This window comes from Cephus cinctus, unplaced genomic scaffold (assembly GCF_000341935.2).
Source record: "Cephus cinctus unplaced genomic scaffold, Ccin1 Ccin1_scaffold0168, whole genome shotgun sequence".
NCBI classification, from domain to species: domain Eukaryota; kingdom Metazoa; phylum Arthropoda; class Insecta; order Hymenoptera; family Cephidae; genus Cephus; species Cephus cinctus.
The window spans coordinates 48,041-67,448 of record NW_014332892.1 but is presented as its reverse complement, the minus strand read 5'-3'; the positions used below and the strand labels follow the sequence as shown (position 1 = coordinate 67,448).

Below are 19,408 nucleotides of genomic sequence, written 5' to 3'. Positions count from 1 at the left end.
CAAAGGACAGTTGAGAACAGTGTAAGGATCTATCGGCCGGCGAATGAAGTTTCAAGGACTGCCGGGAGGGTGCGCATTATTGACGCGGGTTTATTTAAATTTGGTCAGGCGGTTCAAGTCTCGCGTTGTGATTGGTTGATTTGAAATATTCTGGCGATTTAAACATCGAAGTCCGTTGCTCGTTTTCTGCGAGAAGCAACAGCTACTTGAAAGCGAGTTGCCAAGAAGACCAGTTTTGTCGCTTCAGCGTGAGCTTGTCAACTACGAACTTTTTACTCGACTTCGAAGTTTTATACATTGACTGCTCTGCCATAAGGATCACGAAAGGACGCATTATGTCGAAAGAGGAAAAGGAGTGTACCATTCCGGACATCATATACGACGTAAATTCCGGAAAAAGTTACATCAAAGGCCGGTTTTTCGGCAAGGTGAGCATGTACTTTCAAAATGAACATGATGCCCGTCAATCGTTTCTGTAACGCCTACTTTAAACTAATGCATTTTATTCCAAGTACACTGGAATAATATTTTTTTTACAGAAGTTTCTGACTCTTCCTGTATTTATCAATTCCTTGTAAACTTCTATACTTATATCTTTGTCTTGCTTATGAAAATATTTATATACAAGGGTAAATACACTATGAAAGACTTATTGGTTACAAACACTTATGAAAGTTCACACTTTTGGTAATGGATCGTAGTTTAATTTTGTTGGACATGACATCTGATACCAACATTCCAATAATGCATATGCATTTTCATGAATTTTAATGTGCTCGACATATATTGATGAATTTCATAAATCAGTTTTTCAATATCAGTCATCCTAAGCAAAACGATATGTTACGATTCATTATATATAAATGTTTTATAAATAAGAGAAATTGTTTTTGTAGCAACATTTTATTAACACTAATATTGTTGACTAAATACATAATTTTATCAAGTTTCCTTTTAAGAGTTTTCTTTAATTGATCCAAATTATATTGTGTTGTTAAATATTTATACAAATTGCTTAAGCTTTTCTTCATCTCAATAGGGTGGATTTGCAAAATGTTACGAAATCAAGGAGTCAAAGTCACATCACGTCTTTGCTGGAAAGATAGTGCCAAAATCGATAATGACTAAAAGTAATCAACGCGACAAAATGACACAAGAAATAGCTATTCACAGAAGCTTAAACCATCGGCACATTGTAGGATTTCATGGATTCTTTGATGATTCAAATAATATATATATCATCCTGGAGCTCTGTCGGAAAAGGGTAAATCATTTTGGCATCGTAAAACTATTTTTGCTAAGAGCAGAATATGAAAATTTCATAATTATATCATTTTAGTCAATGATGGAGCTACATAAACGTAGAAAAGCATTGACTGAGTGTGAAACGAGATTCTACATGAAGCAAATTTTGGATGGTGTTTTTTACTTACATCAAAATAAGATTATTCACAGAGATTTGAAGCTAGGAAATTTATTCCTCAATGACGATTTACAAGTAAAAATTGGTGATTTTGGTCTTGCAACGAAATTGGAGCGTGACGACGAACGCAAAAAGTACGTAAAGAAAATTCCATAAAATACAAATTAAACCAGTGCTCTCTCTTATATTAAATTTAAAGTTTTTATTCTTTTTGCTCTCCTTCTAATACAGAACACTGTGCGGGACACCAAATTATATAGCTCCAGAAATTCTTAACAAAGTTGGACATTCTTATGAGGTTGATGTATGGAGTATCGGTTGTATTATGTACACATTGCTTGCTGGGAAACCTCCATTTGAGACCTCCAGTCTGAAAGAAACATACGCAAGAATCAAACAAGTTCAATATAAAACCCCACAACATCTCAGCACTGCTGCAATGAATATGATATCAAATATGTTGCAAGGGAATCCTTCGAAACGTCCCAATGTAGGAAAACTAATGAAGGACGTGTTCTTCACTTCAGGTAAACTTATTTTCAATTTATTTCAATTAGACAAACCATTTGATCAACTCCTAAATGACTCATAACGTAATATTTCTATAGGGTTTTTGCCAACGAGTTTACCCTTATCCTGCCTCACAATGGCTCCACGATCCGATATGTTGGAGATGCACAATCAACGCAAGCCATTAACTGAAATGAATCATAATACGGGCAAGGAGACGATTGATAATATACCAGGGATTCCCAACAGTCCAGCGCCCAAGTCGAAGTCTGTGGATGGCAATTCGGAAGTGCAGAAGTTAAATCATGACATAAAGAAGATGCTGCAAACGTTAAAAGACCAGCTGGCTGCAGTCTTAAGTTCTAAACCGACGCGCAAAGCAGCTAACTCTGCAGGTACCTTTCTTCAATCGGCAAATAGCATGTTTATTATTTTAACTTTTGGTATTGTTTAATATTAACGATGCCATCCTAACAACAAGACCACATTGCGCTCTGAGGATGCTTTTGTAATTGGTTTGCTTCATAGTATATTTTACTTAGTTTCTTTTAACCAGAAGATAATTAAGGTTTCGTCACAAGTAATGACAATCATTTCCATGACTTTAGCTATCCGAGATTTGTTCATCATGTTATGGTAATTAATAATCTCTAATCTAAACGTTACTCGAAAATAAACCAAATGGTAATTTCCAGTTTTTTCAAAGATCGTTATTTAGTTATTAGTACGTAATAACGTTATAGAGAAGAAAACATTATTTTATAAATGTAAACTTGATTATTATTCATTCTAAGGAATCTTTATACTAAATCCATGAAATTTCACAGATGAAATGACTGACCCAGCTGCACAGCCATTTGTCTGGGTAAGTAAATGGGTGGACTATTCGGATAAGTATGGTTTCGGTTACCAACTTTCCGACGATGGTGTCGGTGTGATGTTTAATGATGGAACGCGCCTGATAATGTTGGCGAACGGCTTCAACATTCATTACATAAATCGGGAGGGAAAAGAGTTGTATTACACGACCAAAGAATTTCCTAGTCACCTCGATAAGAAGATGAAACTGTTGGACTTCTTCCTGCGGTACATGAACGAACACTTAATGAAAGCAGGAGGATCCGTTGCAGTGAAACAAAGCGATTCCATGTCGAGAATTCCGTACATGCATCAATGGTTCAGAACACAATCTGCTGTTGTCATGCAGTTGACCAACGGATCTATACAGGTGAGTCTGTCTCATAGATTTTGAACAACCATCTATATCTTCGGATAGCAAATACAATATTTTGTTTTAATAAACATGTGCTTTAATTGTTAAGTTTATTTTTTAAAATTTGTTCTAGATCAATTTCCTCGATCACACAAAAATCATAATGTGTCCGCTCATGGCAGCGGTGACTTACATCGATAAAGAGAAAAACTTTCGCACGTATCGATTCCAGACTATTCAGGAAAACGGTTGTTGCAGTGGTCTTGGAAAGAACTTGAGCTACGCTTATGAAAAGATTCGTCTGATGATACTGAATCGATAGTCTTGTTATAAGGTTGGCACGCTTATAGAAAAGAAAATTGAGAGCAGCGTCCTGAGACTGCAAGTTTTAACGATACGTATCTTTTTAACAGTGACCAAGAAACATTTTTAGAAATGCTTAGATCTGTAGTACTTTTTTTTTTAGATACTTTTTTTATGTTCATGAGGAAAGTATACGAGAAAATGAGAGGAGTGCACGCAATATAGAGTACTAATAGAGCTAGATGGAATAGGCGAATATATTCTATATCTTGATTCGAAATTGGAGATCCACTAATGGAAATTTAATATCTACTATTCATATTGCCAAACGGGAATACAGTCAGAAATACTTAACATTACCTTGCTCTCGAGGAAACATTTCCTTTAAAAATTTATATACGCCATAATTGCATCTCTATCATTGCGTCACATTTTTAATCGCAGGTCACAGTTTCGGACAGAAACTTCGAGCATATGAAAAGATTTATATGTTGTAAACTTTATAGCTTTAAAAAAAAATACAGTTAAGTAAAAGCGAAATTTACTTGTTCACCTACATACATAGATTCGGACTAGCTGCCCATTCCACAAATGTGTGTTTTGGTCAATGCTCTATGTGGATTTCCAATAAGTCAATTGGAATAATGTGCCTTTTGCAGCGTCCTTAAATAATATTGATAGGTGAATATGTATATGTAATTCATTACATCGGGACAGAATTAAATGCATGATTAGTCGATCGTATGACTTGATGATCTATCCGAAACTGCTTGAAACCGGTACGATCATTCGCAATACACACTATCTTTTTGAAAAACGTTATGGTAATATGTCAAAGCAGAGTACAAGCTTAATATATTTTTAAGGTATTAGAAATAACGACTATTTAATTTTCATCATTTATCTTGTACGTGATCAAATAAACGTCCATTTTTTAAAAGATTCAAAGGACGTCTGATTCTCTTTTTTGATGTTAAATGTCAAAAATTCATAGAGTCTTTAATATCTTTAAAAGTATTGTTTTTTTGTACAACTTACAACTTTTTGTTATAGCATTATATCATCTCATTCCGACTTTAGTAAAAATGAGCTTGCTCACATTAATTGGGGGGAAAAAAAAGCATTGAAGAAAGTAATCATAACTAAACTCTCACGATTATTATACATATAATTTTCAAAATATGTCTTTATACGTTTCGTTTTATAGAGTGATTGAAGTGGAAAAATGATTTTTATTTTACACAATTTTTCTTTCCCAAGTACTGCTGCAGAGTCAATATATAAATAATTTAGACCACTTACGTCATTGAAAACTAAAATCGTTAAAAGTTAACACTGAATAATGTTATCATGCCAATGACGTTTTAGATTTAAAGATTAGTTCTACTTTAACGAAGTACGAAAAATCAATAAACATTTTAAGTTATATTGAAGGATACATGTGTATCTATGGATGAAAGATATGTCATGTAATCCAGTGATGAAATGTTGAACATCATGATGGAAAGATATCAGAATATTGAAAATTGTTTAATGTGTAATTAGTAATTTGCTTGCGGTAAAATGAGTTCGTGTAAAGAATATTTGCCATGCAAGAATAAAAGGGCATGTAACGAGTTGCACCAGGCGCGTAACCTCAAAATGTAGTTCGATAAATAAAAATTAATTTTCTCATAAAGAATACGAACTAAACCTTGATGATCATCATACTTAATACTGCATAATGTATCGCACAAATGTAAGAAAGATACTTTTTAGAAATAACTATAATGTTATACTTTACACAATAGATTATTCAACTTCATCTATAATAATTTTTTCTATCTACAATATTGTACAGCTATAATATAAAAGTATTGTATGAATAACGATGTTGTTAATGTAACAACGAATATTCTAATTTGCGACTATGTTCAATATTGAACCATATAAATTGACAATATTTGTGCCGAGGTCTTTGTAATTAATCTTTCTCCTTATTTGCCATGATTATATTAATGGAAAATAGCAGAATGGACAACCACAACGGTTGCATACAGAGCGAGCACATCGAAATCGTTCAAACGGGCGACAATTAGGTCTTGTACATGTACCAATGAGTGTTTCGGAGCAATTCAAAGAATCATGGCTCACAGCGATCATAGGTTCAATTTTATTTGCTGTTGGCATGTGTCTTCTTTTTTGGAATGAGGTGTGTTTAATGAAAATTTTTTACTTAATGTAATGAGTATAGCTTCAGTAACAAATACTCATTTCTAGGGTCATGCTGCAAAGGTAGCTCATTCTTTAGATGAGGCTTTGCGTAATGTTGCTGTGCTCTCAAATCCAATGAAGATACTACCTGAACACGAAGGGCGTTTGGTTCATTTTACTGGCTATATATCGGTCTCTGAACCTTTAACAGAACCAGATTATGGAGTTGTTATGGCTAGTGTCAAACTTAAAAGACGAGTTCAGATGTATCAGTGGATTGAGATTGAAGAAGAGCGAAGGTAACTTCTTTTCTTAATTCTGTAATAACACAGTCATCCAAGTTGTAAACATACGAATTTTGTACAACTTTAATCAATGTATTGAATTCAATCTTATAATTAACATTTTTCAGTTTTGGAGAAGCAACGGAAGATAAAAAACATTATTACTATTCTACTGAGTGGAAAGATAAACTTATCGATTCTGATCAATTTTATATTAGAACTGGACATCATAATCCAAAGAATATACCTATTAAGAGTCAAGTACAAATTGCAGATGAAGTTAAAATAGGAGCTATAACACTTGGTACAGAACTAAAGAAAAAGTTCAATGATTTTGTCGAAATTACTAGCGATGAGAGACCAGAGCGTAGAGATATTAAAATGCACTCAGGATTATATTATCATAGTGCAGATTTGTGGAATCCTCAGGTACCGATCAGTCAAAAAAATTATTTCATTCATGTTACAACATAATATTTTCATGCTCAGGTAGGAGACATTCGAATACAATTTTCCTATGCAGGAAAAGCTGACGACATTTACTCCATCGTTGGCTTGATGATTCATGGAACAATAGTTCCATATATCACTTCACGTGGTGAAGAAGTTTTGCTTCAACGTAAACACAAGCTGTCAGTAGATCAAATGTTCCATATGGAACACGTTCACAATTATTGGCGCACATGGACTAATAGGTAACATAATGATTTTCTAAACAATTACCTCGAAAATCAATAAAAATATAATTATTATACAGAGGTCTTGGATGGCTAGTGATGTTTCTAGCAGCAACATGCTTGGCGAATATATTGAGGACACTGATCTTGAACTCTACCTTCCTGTGTGGGATAATTGCAATTGAATCTGTTACTATGTCAGTTTCAATGTCAATCAGTTTACTGGTTATTGGTTTTGCTTGGGTATGGTACCGTCCATTCATCGGTCTTTGCTTAGCATTGTCTTCTATTTTACCCTTCATATACTCTACATTGATATCAACTTCGCAACCTCAACAACGTGATGATTATAGAAGATTGTAGAAGAGTTTCATTATATATTATGTTTCTCTTAATTTTATAGTACATATAACGTTTCATCTTTCAGTCCCTAATTTTTCATTTACAGAGCATTTATCTTTTTACTTTTATAAAAACAAAATGCAAGCTGGCCGTGATTTAGTAAACATTTAGCATCGTCCAAACAATTGTCTAAAAGATTTTTTAATATACGTTTAAGAGAGTTTCCATTAAGAATAGACATTTAAGATGTATATGAAAAATTGTATACTTGTAGCTCACATATAATTACTCTTAAAACAACAGTATTAATAGTTTGTAATATGTCTACTCTGTCGTGTAGTATGTATTGTATTATTTAAAAATAGTAGATTTATGTTAACTTTGCAATATATATATAATGAACATAATAAAAAAATGTGCTGTAAATCTCTGTTTTTTACTGTTTCAAAAAAATCTCCATTGGAAACATCGTGTAGTACTCAAGATGGCAGTGGACTGTTCATAAACGGCAGAGGTTTATTTTGTTGACCTGTTTGAAAATTGTTCGCTCAGAACATTATTTATTGAAAAGTTGGGATTGGCATGATAAAAGCAATACTCTTGGCTTTCATAAAAATCGACGATTTCATCTGAGAATGACTGAAGAAACACAGCAGTCTGAGGCATCAGCTCAAACTGAATCACAGACCAGCACTCCTGATGCTAACAAGTTAAGAGACAATAAAAAGGAGAAATGCCGACCTATGACAAAGGTACATCATAATTTGATACGAAATACATGTTTACAAATTCGTTTAAAATATTTTATGTAAATTGCTACCCTCTGGGTAGATTGTATTTTAGAAAAACGTATTTTCAATGTTTGGTTAGGATACAGTTTATAATTTCATTATTTCGGGTATTAAAACAATATTAGTTCATTAAGTTTTATTCTTAACCAATAAGTTGTTATAAAAAGAGCAGGAATAATTTTAATTGTCTATGTATCATTAAAAAATATTCTGTTTTGGATTTAATTCAGTTAAGTACAATGCCGTTCTAATGTTTTTGATATTGTAATATTATTTAGAAGGAGGCCAAACTGCAGAATACGACCTATTTTTGAAGCTAGCTATGAATTGTTGTGTTTTTTAGATGTGGTTCTTCAAGAAAAAGTTGTATTCTACAATTTTACCTAGAATGATAAAAATACAGATTTCAAAAATAAATTTATAATTGGTATAAGAAATCTTACATAATACAATCTATTTTAAGTCATACTGTTTATTATTTGTATAGGTAGTAATAAGGCGACTACCACCATCGATGACACAGGAGCAATTTATGGAGCAGGTCTCTCCACTTCCTGAGCACGATTATCTGTATTTTGTCAAAGCTGATACGTCACTTGGTCAATATGCATTCTCACGTGCTTATATCAACTTCCTGGAGCAGCAGGACATTTTTATATTTCGAGAGAAATTTGATAATTATGTCTTCGTTGACTCAAAGGGTGCAGAGTATCCAGCTGTAGTAGAATTTGCTCCATTCCAAAGGTTACCCAAGAAACGTGTAGGGAAGAAGAAGGATTTGAAATGTGGTACCCTTGAAGCAGATCCATATTACATTAGTTTCCTGGAAAGTTTAAAAAATTTGGAATCCGAGTCTGGAACAGGGCAGCCAAAAACAGAATACTCTTATCAGCCATCCGACAGTAAGTATCAGAACTGTTCAATGAAATATTATCACTATAAATACACAGCGTAATATAGTGTCAAAATTAAACCATGAACACTTTGTTCTAGACTCACAAAAGAAAGTAACAACCACACCACTCTTGGAATTTCTAAAACAACGTAAGCAAGAGAAACAACGTCTAAGGGATGAAAAGCGAGAAGAACGACGTCGTCGGGATATCGAGAGGCGGAGAGCAAAAGATGAGCCAACAATATCTAAGGTGATTATAATCATTGCTATTAATTATAAGGAGCTTTACATTTATTTAATAATCTACTAATTTTTCCCTTATAAACTAATTGCACAAATAATTTTACTGAACTCAAAGATTTGTAAAACATTCAGTTCCATTTGATCGTTCGTATAAGGGCCAATTCAGTGATTCCCAAACTTTTAGATATCCTCCTCTTTAAAAAATAATAAGCATGATTCCTTCCAGTATAAATTTCCGAAAAACATAACGCGCTAGTGTTTGGGAAACATTGCCTACATTTAGTCGCTGATATTAACCTTCCCCTTCGCAGCGCATACACTGTAGCGATGAAGACCAGAACGAAAACCTATACCTTGTTTTGTCCTCAAGTTCTGTATTAAAAGAAGTCATTTCCCAATGTCCCGGTGACACCCTGGAGCAACCCGTAGAATCCCATCGTAAATTCTTTGAAGCAAAGTGCACTGAGGAACCAAATCATTCGAAAGTGAATGACAGTTTGTGTAACATCCGTGATCGAATTTCTGAAGGCGTTGACGTTTACACAAAGGAGAAGACAATAACGCGTATTAAGAAACATGAGAATTCTGATATAAGACAATCTGACATTAGAAAATTATTTGATTACCGTGAAAAGGGTTTCAGAAGAGAAGACTTCTACTGGAGAAAATATAATGCACATGATCGTAATTGGTTTCATACCAAATGCGGTCTTGTAGCAGAAAGAAAGAAAAAAAATGTAGCAATTCGATGTGCAGATAACAATGAATATTTCCCAGCTTTGCCAAAGAGTCATTCGATGAACTTACGAAAGATATGGGAATCACAAAATCCAAACTGTTTAACTAAATCAAAAAGTTGTAGCGCTGTTCCTATTAGCGACACGATATGTCCTTTTAAAACAGCCATCAAAACTGGATTACCAGGATTTCGTAAAAACTCATGAACGGCATATACAGCTGATGAGTAATGAAGAAATTCATGTTTCCCGTAATTAATCAGTCCACTGCTGAGGGATCATCGGCAATGTCACTTTTTATATCCACACGATACTTCAAAGATTCTTAAGAAATTATATTCCAGAACGTTATACGTTATTTGTAATAGACGAGTGCACGAAATTTATTGTCGCTTGTTATTTTCTTTAATAAATAACAGCACAAGCGTTATCACTGAACACGGAGGAAATAATTATATAATATTATATTCTTTATGAATATGTTTTCTTTTACTCATAGAAGCTCTAGGTGTTTTCTTTATCTTTGAACTTCAATTCGATTAGCAGTTCTCGCCTGAGTAAGTCGACATAGATCAGTGTCGTCTTATAGAATTCCCAGTGCATTATGAAAGTACAAGACTTCGTCTGTTGCAGGTGCTCAAGAATCCAGATGCTGAGCGAGAAACGAGCAAGGATAACAAAGAGAACAAGGACGAGAAAGAAAAGCTGTCTCTGAAGGATTTGAAGAATCGCAATAAGCGAGATGAGAGAATGCGTGAGAAATTGTCTCGAGACCGAGATTCGAAGACGCTAGCTAAAGGATACCGGGAACGAGATGAAAGAAACAAGGACAGAGATGCATCAAAGCATCAAAGAAAGCACGAGGAGAAAAAACCATATGGCAGAAAAGATGACAGAGAAAATCCAAAGGAAGACAGGCGAAGCGAAATGAAGGAGGACAGGAAGAACGAGCCTAAGGACGACGGGAAGGAATTAAGAGATCGTAAGGCGGAAGAGAAGCGAGGAAAGAGTTACGAGAAGATGAGACAAGAAAAGAAGAGACTAGCTGAAGCTAAGAGACAGAATGTTGATACCTGTGCGGAAGCAACAACTGCAGCTGGTGCGAAGCCAAGGAAGGAGGAACGAGAGTCTAGTCAAAAGAAGGACAAACAAGTTGAAATCGTCGTATCCGCTGCTTCCAGGAAAACAGACAAAAGTCAAACGTCTAAGGATGACACGAAGAAGAATACTGATAAGCAAAAGGTCAAAGTAGACTCTGATGATAGCAAATCTTCGGAGCCAGTAGTAAAGGATGATAAGTTGGATGCGGCGTCTTTAAGGCAAATCACAGAAATTCAAGGTAAGCCATCGTTACTTTCGTCTTAACCAAGCTTTATGGGATTTTTAGAACATTCAATGATCCTAAAATATTCTTATTTTCAGAAAGTGTAGGAGTGCCGTTATCGTGTCAGAACGATTCCAAGGAGTCAGCAAAATCAAGGTCGAACGATCATATTGATCAGGAGACAAATTACAGCGCCGACTTAGACAGCAGGAAGGACACAGGAAAAGTGGTAAAGAGACGCAGTTCATTGGAAAGTGGCGGCGAAGGGGGAGCAGGTGATGGTGGATCATTGAGACGTCATAAATCCTTAGATGGTGCCGACCAGAGTAACCTGAAGAAAAATGAAGCTGAGGATAAAGAAAAGGATAAGAAGGATCCAAGATTAGAACGTAGGATCAGAAACAAGGTAAAATAAAATGAGTCTAATCATTTCAAAGATATTATCTGTACCGTGAAAAATCAATAGTAGGAATTTCATGACTAATTACACCTTCCAGGATCGTCCTGCCATGGAGATCTATCGACCTGGTATGGGAAAGTTCAGTAAACAGAGGTTAGAACGTGAAAAATCTGCCAATGACGATAGGGCATCTCTATCACAAAGTCCTACTCCTAGTTCTGCACCTTCTAGTACTTCCGCAATCTCGATGACTTCCAAGCCAACCAAATCAGCAACGGAAGTGCGATCCATGACGTTTAAGCGTAGCGCTAGCCGTGACTTACCTTAGCGTAAGAAACATCGACATTCTGCTTAATCGTCATCTTATGCATGCATTTGATGATTTCTTATTAAGGTGTATAATGCCTCGGCTGTGTTCGTATCGAAGGTACGTTTCACATTGTACAGGCCGAGTAGACATTGATTGGATAAATCGTCATCATCATCATCATGAGGATGGTCTAGGTCTGTACGCATGTTAATTCGCCTTCGAACTTCCTTTTCTTGTTTTTTTACTTTATTTCAGTATAATTCCTTAGTCTGCCCTGTATGCATCTCTGAGAGTTATTATGTTTTCTCTCTTCCTCACTTTTCTTTTGTTTATAACACTTTTGCATATACATTCGATCCACGAAAATGTGGAACCAGATTGGATTGATGATTTGATGTGTCACAGTGTCTAGTCTTGTTGAAGGATAACGAAATTCTCTCCTTTAAGATTTTATGTTACTTAGAATATTCTTATAGAGAAATTAAGACGATTATTTCTCTATTAGTACTGATGAAAAGATGATTTTGTTTTTGTATAATAACGTAATATTATAATGATTTAGAAGACACTTGGATATCCTATGTCTTCTAATAGTAATTCTTTTGTTACCTTGTAACGACTAAGAAATGGTTTCTAAGATGGAATCTATGGGATCGAATGGTTTGTTCTAAGTAAGAACAATTCGCTGTGAATAATGAAAAAATACAGATTTAATTATAGCAGTGCTAAGAGCATAATAATATACTCTAGGAGCATGAATTTAATTATTTTACATTTGTAGATTATCGAACTCTAAATGAATTTTACTTAAGCAATCGTCACATTCTGACACAATGATATGTGTGCATACTATTGTTATTTTGTTTTATTAATTCATTAAAAGAAAAAAAAAATGAAAACAACTGTACAATAATATTGATCTCTGTGCACGTCCTTCTGTTTACTGGAAATGATTACAGTTAGATAATTGAATTATAGCTCATCGGTTCTTCTTGTTGATAAGACTTCAGAATAACTTATAAGTCTCTAAAGAAGAGAGCAATGCAATAATAAATCATGTGTAAAATATTTATGCTATTGATGAAATTCACAAGATGCCAATGTAATTATTTTCCGTTATTTTTATTTGAAATGCAGTATAAGAAATGTACAAATTGCATATTTCAGTTTAATCGAATAACTCGTTACTAGTTTAATGAAAAAAATGATGAATTATAAGGCCTTTAATGATATGCTAAACTAATCTTACATTTTTTTCGATCGTGCTGACCGCGTTGATAATCGCAGTGATGTTCTTGTTGGTGTTTCTGTTGATGATCTTGCAGGTGTTCTACTCGTTTGACTTCGTTTTGGAGTCGTTAATGTACTGGGGGTTTCAAGTATCTTCTGTCGTCTTGGTGTTTTTGAAGCTAATAAAAAATAAAGATTTAAATAAATGATTTTGTTTCATAAAATCAATAAAGCAATCTGTATAATGTTAATTTTAATTTTATTGGCACTCACTTCGCTTTGAAGGAGTTTTGCTGAAAGCCAAGGCAGCATCTTCTTCAGAGTCTGAATCAGACTTTTGCTCCGTCGTGCGTGATTTACGTTTACTTTTTATATCTGAATCATTAAATTAATTAATTCGTTTTCGTGAAAATATGAACAAGTATTACATACGGATATTATTAATTCTAATTATCACATACATCTTCTTGGGGTTGATACTGGGTCGTCATCATCCGACGAATCGTCTTCTTCGCTGCTGCTTTGTTTTCCTGCTTTACGAACCATTTTTTTACGAGGCGGAAGTCGTGGAGGAGGCATAACATCAGCATCTGGATCTCTATCTTCCATAGTTTTTGCGTTCTCAAGCATTTCCTTAATCTTCTCGTCTAATTCAAGACAAGCTGCCTTTGCATCTGGTTTTTTTTTTGTCTGATCGATTATACTCCTTAGAGCCCTTTGCACTTCTCTGTGATGAATCTTGTCTTTTAGAAGTGGAAGACTCTCTATTAGACGTCTGATACCTGAAAGAATATACCATTTTATTGTTAGCTACACGCTAAAAGAAAATTCGTAATGAAATTAAGACTGTCGATTATTTCATTAATTACTTTTTCCACTGAAATGAAGAAGTGATAAGCAATAAGAAAGATCGCGCCATTGGCGTTCAGTGGTAGCCAATTTAAAACGTGCGCAGAGCTTTTCGATTATGGTATCCACTTGTCTTTCCTTTTGTAATAATCCCAATATATAACTATAAGTAAAAGAAAGAACATTTAATTGTTGTAAAACTGTAATGTTGAGAAAATTTTATGGTTTGTTCATTTACCGGAGAACCTCCTGGAACTTATCCTCTTCCAAATGAAGCTCAGGATCGCTTAATCGAGATAGTATATCTGGCATTACATTGTACAAAGCGTTACCCTTTTGAGAAAGATCTCTAAAGAACTGCTTCGTACTTTGACAAATGTCAGGATCGGGGTCGACAATACAAAGTGCCAACTCTGACACTTGGCCCTTGACCCTCACCATTTCTCTCATTATCAGGTTGGATAACATACGAACACAAGTACTTCGCACATTAGTATTGTCATCGCGAAGCCTGCAATCAATATTATTTACAGTTTTCTAACTTTAGAGTAATGTTAAATAAAAATATGTCTTCTCTTGCAACATACCTGCCATAAATGTGGCTCGTCCAAGGCTCTATCTGATTAGGAAATCTAATAGTCAAGTCCGTCAGTCCAATCAAAACGTTCGCTCTAATTCCAGGATAGGGCGATCGTTCCATTATCGTAACCAAAAGTTGTAGAGACTCCTCGCAAAAGCGACTACTGACAGTCATCATTTTACTGAGAGCAAGAACACCCCAGGCCTGTACATTTTCATCATTATATTTGTCTGGATATCGACAAATGTCTAGCACGAGAGGACTGCAATTATTTTCAAAAATCGACTTAGTTCGTTTAGCCACTGAATAAATTGCATAACAATGATTTCGAAAAATGACTAATGATCACACAAAAAATATGAGCAACGTGTTAAATGTACGCACACAAATTTAGCGAGTAGTCCATCCCCTGTAACGATGTCATTTTCTAACGTCGCATTAATAAATTCTGCATCAGCATCATCAGCCGTGGCTCCTTCTAGAGCTTCTTCGCCATTGTCCTCAATAGTACTATTCTACGTGAAACGAAAATGCTAAATTAATAATATCGTAAGATATTAATATGTGAAAACTGTTAAATAGTACCTCTTTGTTACGAAGAGTTTGACTCGCACAGGAAGGAGTGTTTGGAACACTCTCCGGTAGCAACGTATCTCTTTTCTTAGATTTACGTCCACGTTTCATCTCTCGTAATTCATTTCTACGTTTTAATTCCTTGTATACTGCAGTATCAAGGTGTACCATCTGTCGAATGGCAATGTGACCAACAAGATATAAGAGTCTTGCTAAGAGTGGTGCAGGTGCTACAGCACTGTATGAACCGTTTTTGACAAAATTACCTTTCGCAACCACATCAAGCATCATTTCCTTAATTAACTTATCAGGTTGATTCGCTAACTAATAAAATATATTTATTATTTCTGAAACTATTCTATGCTAAATGAGTAAATCTTGCACAAAAATATTCTATCTTACATGATATATAATATTGATAGCATCGGTTGCAAAGGAAATGTAACACTCATCCTCCAGATTCATGAAATTCTCAGTTAGAAGCTCAAGAATGTTTTGGAATATTTCATGATCGTTTGCATACCTACAAGCGAAAACGAGCATTAAATAGAAAATTGTAAAGCCACAAAAAAGAACTCTACTAACAGATAAGTAAACTTACCTAACAGGAGGCTTATTGGGATCTGTGTTATTGTTTGGAATCTTATGAAGCGCTCTACAAGTGTCCCTAGCTAAGAGCAAATCAGTTTTCGCTCGTCTACCGAGCCCTATTTTTAATAAAACATCCAAATTCCCAGTAATTATTGCAGATTCACCTTTCGCTGCCATAGTTATTAAGACGAGAGCAGCTCTGCTCTCTTCCGGCGTGGTATCCGGTAATTTCATCGAGAATTTTTCCCACATGACCTATGCGAAGATCGATACTCAATTCACTGATTCCAAAAGAAAATTAAATATAGTCAATTACCTGCAACGCGTCTGCATCAAGATCCTTACTATTACACCAGGAAACAATCAACTGAGTAAGTGCAGGACTCTGTCCAGGTTCGAGATCCATTACAAAGCGAATAAGAGCTTTTACAGATGCCAAGCCACGTTGACGCCCTGATTGATATTGTTGATTGGTTCCTAGATACAGTTCTTTGTAAACGTTGGCCACATTGTCCTGGACTGATTGATCGCGACTAAAGACCTGAAATAAAGCTTTTCGTACTCCATTTATGGCACCAGCTACACGAAACTGACAAGCTGTACCAAGAAATGCACAAGCTTCTACAGCATCGCTGGCTGTGGTTGAAAAAAGAAGATGTTCAGCCTGCGGTATAGCGTTTGCAAGCTCTTGAGCGAATTGCGAACAATCCTGCGAATTAAACAATTGTATTTGTAATTGGAGTTTGGATATTTCATGCGGAATGAATGGAGAAATTATTCTTTTGCCTTACCTTCAAATATTCGACGAGTCTTTTTTGTGCATTGAGTTCGTCCTTTTGCCTTTTACGCTCTTTTTCCTTTGACTTTTCCAATTCAGTTGTTTTGTTATTGTTATTTGCCATATTGGAGTCCGAAGCCTCCGACTCCATGAATATTTTCAGTAAAAATAGAAAGAGACATTCTTCTTGACTATTGGAATCGATATTCCTCATATCTGGTGCTCCAGGAAGTTGTGCACTTACATGCCATAAGTATTGCACTGCTTCCAATACATGTTCTCTCAACATCAACTGTCTTACTTTCTCAAAAGCCTCGTCCACGTCTTCAATGTTTTCATTTGCGGTGTTTTCTATATTTTCCGTAGATTCAATAACTTAGTAATCGCTTGTATAGATAGAAATGTAATTAATAACTATTACCTTCTTTCAAAACAGTTTTGATAGCTGTCCTTATTACTGGAAGCTGACTATTCCAAAATTGCAATCTCTCCTCGTCTCCACGAACGCTTTGACTGGCCTGCTCAGTGCGCAGTTGTTTCAATTTAGTTATTGCGTCTTCAAGTTGTTTCGATAATTCATTCTGGTTAAGCTGCAAGCATTAAAAATTTTCTTCAATTAAAATTCTTATAGTATGTCGTTAATTGTGAGGATGTTCTTAAAACAAAATACTTGTTTTCTACCTTAGCAGCGTAAGGATTACCCTGAAGCAATGCACGTAATAATTGAAATGCCTGCTTTCGAACGTTTGCACTTTTGTCTTCCAATCGTAACACAGTCGCTTTAAGAAGACTTCCTTGTCTAGCTAGAGGAACAGCACCCTCACAGCATAACTTTTGCCACGTGTTAAGAACCTTCGACCTGACATAAGCATTGATATCCAGGATATGTTCTTCTAGGTTATCCAGACACTCATCACGTTTCTCTTTTTGCTCCGGAGTTAAATCTTCTCCCGTTAAAGCTCCTAATATTATTGCTCCTAGGATGCTGATAACGCAGTTTCTCATAGTGTATTGCTGCAAGTAATATAAGACATTACAATAAGGATTTCTATTAAGTAATTAAAGAAGTTCTGTTAATAAACTTTCTCAGAGATTCACACAAAAAATCTTACATCGTTTGATAGATAATCTGTGATGCTACCTAAAATAGGCAATAAGAGGTCAGGCCGTGCTGAGGAGAGAGATTCCAGAAATATTGAAATATTGCGAGCATCTCCTTCTTCAGCTTCGGTTTGGCCGATTTCTCGGACGAATTCCTTTATCATTCCGGTACAACCGGTTTCAGTTACAATTTGGGCAATTCCTGTGGCAAGTGGAATCGCTAAGACGTCATGTAATTTCACCAACTGAACAAAACAGAAAAATCAGTTTCTGATGAATTCCAATTTTTGTAAATTATGTGAATCGACAATTAATACATACCTGTACTATTTTTATTACACAGATTACACCGTGATTGTACCTTTTTACTAGTGTACCTAAAATCTGTATAAGATATGGTTTTGTAGTAACGTATTTAAAGAACTTTATTTATTTCTTAAGACTTTTGTAATCCAAATCAACAAATTACCTCGAAAATTGTTTCTCGTAGTGGCTTTTGCTTTGAATCTTTTGCGTCTTCCAATAATGTATAGCATATTTGCGTCAGAACCCTGTAAAAGTATATTATTGAATGAGTTATTCAGTAGAATCATTTGATTTTTTCCACAAGTTATGTAGTTATGAGATATAGCTATTGAAGATAAATTATTTAATTAATTAGCAATCATGTTTAATAGACTTACGAGATAAATGAATCCTCAGCAATAGGAGGTTGCCACAGCTTTTGCAGTGGTTGCTGTACCCAACGATATATAAGCTCCAATGATTTCTGCTTATGCCTTTCCCACTCTTCTTCTGCATCTGATTTTTTAGCATTCTTCTTTCGCTATTTCATAATACATAAGAAAGAATTCGTTTTATTTTTTATTCATTATCATAAATTTACTTTTTACTCGTTTGGATATAAATTTCTGTTATACCTTTCCCATCAGATCAATAGTACCAGCATCTTGCTGCACACGACCATTAATATGACGCATAAACCAAGATACAAGATATGCTAACATTTTATTGATACATAGTAAACGGGATCTATCTTCTGGTATCAATTCTGTACCATAATCAAACACCTTCTCTAAATCATCCACTAATATTTCCAGAGCTATCAGATGAATGAAAAGAAAAACATAAGCACATGATCTCACAAAATGATCATTTTAAAATCAGATTGTGTGATTTGATTTTTATAACTATTAACTTACTTTTCATGAGCCTATCGAATCCTCTAGTAATCATAGACAGCTCAATTTTGGAACCATGTACAATTATGGAAAAGAAGGTGTCAAAATGCTCCAGAATAAAATTTACACCATTATCTTGCAAGGCAGCTCTGGTATCTGTTAAATAAATTATTATAATCATCAGAATGTCAATAGCAATATCTAGCTCTTCTCATCTTTTACTGACATACAAAATGTAATTTAATCATAAAAAAATTTGAGACATATACCACTGATGGCTTGGGGTATAGCACGCGGTGGAAGAACTTCATTGACACAATACTGTCCTGTATGTGACTGTAAAAGTTCATCCTTCTCCAAAGGTATCACAAACTCCAAGATTTTAGATTGATTTTCTTTTTTCATTTTCTTAATTCTGTGCACATCAAAATTGTAAATGATTATGTAAAATTAATGAACAATGTAAATGAACAGTTACTAAGAAGATTAAAGAGTTATTACAACACCATTCATATTGAAGAAATAGAGAATAATTTCATTAACCTTATAGAAACACAATTATATACTTTATGTATATACACTGAAATTCAATTTTAAGTGAGTATTAAAATAAAAAAAAGTTACACAAAATTATATTGTTCAATAATTTTAATAATGATTAAATACTAAACATAGGCTTACGTTTTACTGAATTCTTCAAGTAGAACTAGAAACAAATTTACTAACTGCCATACCTGGCCATACAGAAGCTTTTTAAATTCAATAATACCAACTATAAAATTAAGAAGAGGTATTTTATTTAACGTAAGAACATTAATAAAGAGGATGTCACAAATAATTATGTGTTTTTCATTATTAACTTAGTGTATATAGTTAATCG

At 34.6% G+C, this 19,408-nt stretch overlaps 4 protein-coding genes across 6 annotated transcripts; 3 read left to right on the top strand and 1 right to left on the bottom strand.

Annotated features, from left to right (window-relative positions):
* The first annotated feature begins 170 nt into the window (after positions 1-170).
* Positions 171-4,397, top strand: LOC107264373 (serine/threonine-protein kinase polo). Its single transcript, XM_015732570.2, has 7 exons — positions 171-428; positions 1,040-1,264; positions 1,340-1,557; positions 1,655-1,950; positions 2,032-2,328; positions 2,761-3,161; positions 3,280-4,397. Exons 1-7 carry the CDS (start codon positions 336-338, stop codon positions 3,466-3,468), a joined length of 1,719 nt encoding a protein of 572 aa, XP_015588056.1. The 5' UTR covers positions 171-335; the 3' UTR covers positions 3,469-4,397.
* Positions 4,398-4,892: 495 nt separating this feature from the next.
* LOC107264374 (transmembrane protein 43 homolog) lies at positions 4,893-7,335 on the top strand. Of its 3 annotated transcripts, none has more exons than XM_025081294.1 (6): positions 4,893-5,187; positions 5,458-5,640; positions 5,709-5,941; positions 6,055-6,355; positions 6,416-6,621; positions 6,701-7,335. In XM_025081294.1, exons 1-6 carry the CDS (start codon positions 5,173-5,175, stop codon positions 6,786-6,788), a joined length of 1,026 nt encoding a protein of 341 aa, XP_024937062.1. In that variant the 5' UTR covers positions 4,893-5,172; the 3' UTR covers positions 6,789-7,335. The 3 variants fall into 3 exon arrangements, with proteins under 3 accessions (XP_024937062.1, XP_015588057.1, XP_015588058.1); XM_015732571.2 differs by having other exon boundaries at positions 6,684-7,335; XM_015732572.2 differs by having other exon boundaries at positions 5,049-5,187; positions 5,461-5,640; positions 6,684-7,335.
* Positions 7,336-7,433: 98 nt separating this feature from the next.
* On the top strand, positions 7,434-11,826 carry LOC107264068 (regulator of nonsense transcripts 3B). Its single transcript, XM_015731936.2, has 6 exons — positions 7,434-7,697; positions 8,224-8,638; positions 8,730-8,881; positions 10,245-10,950; positions 11,034-11,341; positions 11,433-11,826. The coding sequence occupies exons 1-6, from the start codon at positions 7,581-7,583 to the stop codon at positions 11,661-11,663; spliced, it is 1,929 nt and encodes a 642-aa protein (XP_015587422.1). The 5' UTR covers positions 7,434-7,580; the 3' UTR covers positions 11,664-11,826.
* Positions 11,827-12,748: 922 nt separating this feature from the next.
* LOC107264060 (condensin complex subunit 1) lies at positions 12,749-19,262 on the bottom strand. The gene is made up of 22 exons (XM_015731920.2): positions 19,210-19,262; positions 18,798-18,943; positions 18,550-18,684; positions 18,268-18,449; positions 18,031-18,173; positions 17,817-17,898; positions 17,669-17,731; positions 17,359-17,592; positions 16,928-17,260; positions 16,668-16,836; positions 16,260-16,597; positions 15,785-16,177; positions 15,479-15,723; positions 15,280-15,400; positions 14,890-15,201; positions 14,689-14,819; positions 14,312-14,566; positions 13,963-14,235; positions 13,745-13,887; positions 13,337-13,657; positions 13,149-13,250; positions 12,749-13,054 (listed from the first exon to the last, which is right to left on the bottom strand). Exons 2-22 carry the CDS (start codon positions 18,931-18,933, stop codon positions 12,891-12,893), a joined length of 4,275 nt encoding a protein of 1,424 aa, XP_015587406.1. The 5' UTR covers positions 18,934-18,943; positions 19,210-19,262; the 3' UTR covers positions 12,749-12,890.
* Between the last annotated feature and the right edge of the window lie 146 nt (positions 19,263-19,408).